The 6,103-nt window shown below is 33.6% G+C and overlaps 1 protein-coding gene across 2 annotated transcripts; it reads left to right on the plus strand.

The window, feature by feature from the left end:
• The first annotated feature begins 562 nt into the window (after positions 1-562).
• LOC120068341 (Leucine-rich repeat protein kinase family protein) lies at positions 563-4,178 on the plus strand. 2 transcript variants are annotated; one of them, XM_090308064.1, is made up of 3 exons: positions 563-713; positions 912-2,066; positions 3,293-4,178. In XM_090308064.1, exons 2-3 carry the CDS (start codon positions 971-973, stop codon positions 3,967-3,969), a joined length of 1,773 nt encoding a protein of 590 aa, XP_090164190.1. In that variant the 5' UTR covers positions 563-713; positions 912-970; the 3' UTR covers positions 3,970-4,178. The 2 variants fall into 2 exon arrangements, with proteins under 2 accessions (XP_090164190.1, XP_038876007.2); XM_039020079.2 differs by lacking the exon at positions 563-713 and having other exon boundaries at positions 757-2,066.
• Positions 4,179-6,103: the final 1,925 nt, after the last annotated feature.

Below are 6,103 nucleotides of genomic sequence, written 5' to 3' on the forward strand. Positions count from 1 at the left end.
CAATTTATATTATTTTTCTCAACAAAATAATATATCATAATTTAAGATTTTTTACAAAATAAATATTAATTTAAATTTAAAATTAAATATGTTGGATAAGAATTACGATATAACTAAAAGTATATGATATACATGGTTGATAGTATTTATATTAATTATATAATACAAATGAAGATTAATATATATATATATATATGTAAAATAAAATAAAAATGAAGGACAAAAAAGAAAGTAAAACGGGATGCTCGGACAAAGGGAATCTTCATATGTTAGAACATATAATACTACAAAACAAATACATTCTATGGGAATCTAGGATACTCGTGAATGAAACATTTGTTTTTTAAATAACGTTATTTTCGGATTTTTTTTTTTTTTTTTTTTTGTCAACACCCTATTTTTATAATTTGAAAAAAACTGCATTATCTGTGAAATTACATAAAAGCTTTGGATTTAAATTTATAAAACAGTTAAAAATGGACATTTGGTTTGTTTTGATTCGGTTGGCCTAGAGGTGCTAAACCCGTAGGTTATATATTAGACGGCGATGTTGGTGATCGGCGAGGCCCACTTTTGGAAAGAAGTCCGTCTAACTTCCCATAAATGCCTTGAGAATCTTCTTCGTCATCTTTCTCTCTGAATTTCCATTTTTACTCAGTCAACCGATGTCTTTGTACCCTTCGACTTCATCTTCAACACGTTTTTGTACAATGGTGAGCCCTCTTCTCTCTGATTCCTCTGTTGACTTCCACAATCCTATTCATTATCTGGATTTTACAAAACCCTCTTCCCCTTTTCGGATTACCCTCTATTTTCTTCTTCTTCTTCTTCGCCGCCAATGGAGTGCCGGAATCTCCTCCGGCTGTGTTTTCCATCTATCCTGTTTCTTGTTTTGATCTTCTTTCCGACAGGAGAGGCAGAGGCTGATCTTGCGTCGGACACGGCGGCGCTGGTGGCGCTTCAGAAGGCCATGGGCGTTTTGAGCCGGACTCGCTATTGGAACCTCTCCGAGAATACTCCATGTTTGTGGCTTGGCGTTACTTGCGGCGGCGGGAGGGTTACTGAACTGCGGCTTCCCGGCGTTGGTCTCGTCGGGCAACTTCCTTTAGGGCTTGGAAATTTGACTCAACTTCAAACCCTATCTCTTCGTTCTAACATGCTTTCAGGTTCTATTCCGTCTGATTTTGCAAACCTCCGTTCCCTTCGGAACCTCTACTTGCAACGGAACTCGTTTTCCGGCGAGATTCCGCCGGTTCTGTTCAGTATTCAGAGTCTTGTTCGCCTGAATTTGGCGCACAACAAGTTCATCGGTCCGATTTCATTAGGTTTCAATAATCTCACGAACTTACAGGTTCTCAATTTGGAAGAGAATCAACTCGATGGATTTATTCCTGATTTAAACATTCCCTCGCTCAATGTTCTCAATGTTTCTTTCAATCGTCTCAACGGCTCAATCCCTTCTCAATTTTCCAATCAACCAGCCAGTGCCTTTAACGGCAACTCACTCTGCGGGAAGCCACTGAGCCCTTGCGACGGCAAGGAGAAAAAATTATCCGCTGGAACAATCGCCGGAATTGTCATTGGAAGTTTGATTGCATTCTTGATCATCATTCTGATTTTGATCTTTCTGTGTCGAAAGACGATCAGGATTAATCGGCCGACTGATGCTCAGACGACGGCGACGACCTCCGGGAGATTGTCGTCAGAGGTTGAGAATGTGGTCGGCGGAAGTCAAGTAGCTGGGAATGAGAGGAATTTGGTGTTCTGTAGGAAAGGAGAGAATGTGTTTGATTTGGAGGAACTGTTGAAAGCTTCTGCAGAGGTATTGGGGAAAGGAAGTTTTGGGTCAACTTACAAGGCAGCTCTTGATGTGGGGATAACTGTTGTGGTTAAGAGATTGAGAGATGTTAAAGTTTCAGAGGAGGAATTTAAGGAGAAGATTGAAAACTTGGGGATGATGAATCATCAGAACTTAGTTCCTATTAAGGGTTACTATTATGGCAGAGATGAGAAGCTTCTGCTGTGTGATCATGTCTCCATGGGAAGCTTATCTGTACATTTACATGGTGAGTTTCTTTCCTTTCATTATCTCAGGGAAATTTCAAAACATTGGCTTTCATTTAGGCAATTACACATTAACTATTGCTTTAGTTTTCAAAAGTTGAATTTTGAAAAGCTTCCTAACAATGTAGTCCTTAAAACTTTTGTAATGATTTTGTTGTTGTACTTTCAAATTCGTAACAATTTAGTCTCTCAACTTTTATAAGTAATGATTTAGTCTTACTTTATAATTTGTAATGATTTAAGGGCCGTATTTACTATTTACTATAGTTTTTGCTATTTTACATTCATCATTTTTTAAACTAAAATAATCTACACCTCAAACACAAACTATTATAACCCAACTATAATAACCTAGGACTATAATGACCAACTTCTTGCCCCAAATGTTCCCTTAATTCCTATGGTGAAATTTTTCATCAAAATTAAGTGTTAATTTTTATTAAGTAAAGACTTAGGCTTTATAGTTTATAAATAAAGTTGATTCCAAATCAATTTATCAATAGACGTGTAAAAAATTTCATTAAATCATATTAATATTTTTCATAATAGGGACTAAATCGTTATGAATTGTATAGGGTGGGAACTAAATCATTATTTATCAAAATTCAGGGATTAACTTGTTACAAATTTGAGAGTATAGGGACTTATATCATTAACAACTAAAGTTTTGGGGACTAAATTGTTACCTTCATACAAGTTTAGGATCACGGCTGTTTTTGAAAACGTTTTTAGAGAATAGGTAACAAAATAAAGATACCTGGAACTTGAAAGTTTATAAACGTAAATAATGTAGTGGTCATCATAGGGGACCGAAATTATGAACTCTGTTAGTAAAGAAGTTTGGTAGCAACCATTTCCAGGTGTGGATAAACTTTTGAGTAATTAGTGATCTAGAGGATTGAATTGGGATGCCTAAACTATATAGGAGTAGTTTTCAGTCTTTTTGGTTACAATTAACAGAATTATAAACAACAGTAACAAATTTGTAAGGCTGTGGCAATTACTCGAACCCAGAGTTGAAGAGTGTGATTGTAACAATCACTTAGATAGTTTTTGCATTTCTTTTTGCATTTCTGCTGATTATCTTTTGCTGGCTTTCTTTCTGATGCAACTTTATGCTTCTGGTTAAGAACTTGTTTATAACAATCACGTGTTCAATCATTAGTATTTTGCTGTGCCATTGGATAAGTTGGACCATAACGTCTATATGGTTATATTATGGGTACAGGTAACAGAGATCCTAGTAGGACTCCATTGAAATGGGAAGCAAGGGCTGGCATTGCACTTTCAGCCGCTCGGGGGATTACGTATCTACATTCTCGACGACCTCCCACCTCTCATGGCAATATAAAGTCTTCAAACATTCTCCTCCACAGATCCCATACAGCTTGTGTCTCTGACTTTGGTCTCATTCAAATTGCAAGTCCTACATCCACTCCAAACCATGTTGCAACCTACCGCGCCCCCGAAGTCACCGATCCTCGAAAGGTATCCCTGAAAGCAGATGTTTACAGTTTTGGTGTGGTAATTCTAGAGCTTCTAACAGGGAAGGCTCCGAACTCCGCAATGCTCAATGACGATGGCATAGACCTCCCGCGATGGGTGCACTCGAAAGTCGAAGAGAAGAAAACTGCTGAATTGTTCGATGAGGAGCTGTTAGAATACAGTAATGGCTTGGATGAAATGGTTCAACTTCTGCATCTTGCCATGTTATGTACAGCACCACACCCGGACAGTCGCCCTTCGATGGTGAAGGTGACGAGTCGAATCGATGAAATATATCATTCGGTCTTACTGAAAGAACAAGATATGAGCAACGACAAGTTTTATGACGTGGGTAGTACTGTTTCTCAGCAATTTTACTCAGCTGATTCGATCATGGTTCCTCTTCCACCTTCAATCTAGCAAGTTATAGAACTAATTGAACATAAAATTGTTTGTTGATTCTTTGGATTTATGTCTCTTTTGTTATAAACCTTGGTTTTTTCATCACATTTTTACATTTTCTTCGTAATTTAAAACCATGTTATTGGTCGTGTTTCAAAGATTCACCAAGTCATTGTTTGTGTATTGTTTATTGACTTTGGCTGTGTCTAAGATTATTCTTTGGCCTACATTTTAAACTCTCTTTCATCTCATTTTGTATTTTCTTTTTAGTCTATTTTTGTATGTAAATTTATCAAATGTTTACTTTTAGTTTTAATATATAATAAAAATCTAATGTGAAAAATCTTAAAAATTTAACCTAATATATTAACATGTAGTTTCATATATTTTCTCACAGAGATGTAAAAATATCAATTTATATTTGAGGTTGTATCAATTAAAATTATGAACTAGTAATTGTACTAATTTAATCAATTTTATCTATTGAACTTCTAAATTTTTCTAAACTAATCAATTTCAACTCAATTAAAATTTCTTTTTGAAAATTGTTCATGTTTCAATTCTAATTGTTCAACATTTGAAAAGGTTTGTCAAATTTAATTAATATTCTAAATTGATTCACTTATGCTAATTTATCACATTAATTGAAACAATTTTAAGTCTCACAATATTTTTCAAATTTAGAAGATGGTACAAATTAACACATCTATAAAAGTTTAAGTTCAAATTGATACAATTATGGATTCTATTTGAATTGATATAACTCGCCACAATTGGTGTAATGTCTGGGTGCGTATGGCGGTACAAGAAAGCCCCTACACCCAACAGTTGAATTAGGTTCAAGGGAAGGTCCTACTCGTCCCGTCGAACCAATAAAAAAACCACTTTCCTACTCGTCCCGCCAATAAAAAAACCCCTTACATTCCCACGGAATTTAGTGTTTAAATTGAAAAATTAAAATTTTAACTATGAGAATGAATAAGATGAAAAACCTATTTAGATTAACGAGAGAAAATGTTTTTTGAAAAAGTTATTTTTATTTAAACTCTTTTGATAAAAAGAGTTTAAAATATAGTTATTTTAAATGGTTATCAAATATTTCATTTTTCTTTTTCTAAAATGATTTTTTTAGAGGGAAAAAATCAAACACATCCAAAAATTTTAATACACATGTTGGTTGGATGTTTAGGTTTAACTTTTAAAAAAATAAAAATAAAAACAAAAACTTATTAAGAAATTAGCTTGAATGTGGTCAGTTTTCCAATCTGGAATGATTTGTTAGAATTTTTGGTAATTCTGTTTGATATGGAAAGAAAATATTAATTTAATTAAATGGGGAATTTCCAAATATAAAATAAGAAAAAGACAAAAATTTAATTAAATATCCAAAAGGGTGATTGAAAATGAAAACCAAATGATGAGCTGGTTACAGTACAAAGATTTTCTTTACAACATGGCTAACACTATCTATGCTTTCTATGTATAATCCTCCCCTAATTCTGGGACCATATCTTTATTTTTAATTATAGTTTTAGGCCAAAATCAATGGTCCCCCAATATTTTATTTTTAGCTCAACTTTTACAATAATAATAATAATAATAAATGTTAGTTAATTAGTTTATTTTATTTGTTAATTGTTGGCTTATTAAGTAGATAATATTAAAATCTTTAGTTGATAAATGAGGTCATCTCGAGTGTTAAATGCTAAACTAGAATTCTTTGACAAAATATTAGCAATTAGAAGGATACTTCGAAAACTATTTGAAAAAATAAGGTGAATTTTTTTGTCCTCAACGAAAATCCCGTCATTTGACAAACTAAATATAATTACTATGGATATAGGTCATTCCTTACATGCCCAATATGAGTCGATAATGAGAGTTGGGACGAAGGTCAATCATCGTCTATACGAAGATGCAATAATTGTGGACAATACATGACTTAGTAGGGATGATCTAAGCATCATCAAAGTAGATCATCTTTTAGTAATGAACAAGAATATTTTGTTCGTACAACTCCTTAAAATCTTGGTATAATTAGCTTTAATTATTTTTTTAGAAAGTATTTTATTTTAGGTTCAAAATGGCCTTAAGACTATACAATTGTTAAATCCTATTTTTTCTTTAAAAAAACACCCAAATTATTCTTTAC

Source organism: Benincasa hispida, chromosome 12 (genome assembly GCF_027475165.1).
Source record: "Benincasa hispida cultivar pf3 chromosome 12, pf3_genome.v1.1, whole genome shotgun sequence".
NCBI classification, from domain to species: Eukaryota; Viridiplantae; Streptophyta; class Magnoliopsida; order Cucurbitales; family Cucurbitaceae; genus Benincasa; species Benincasa hispida.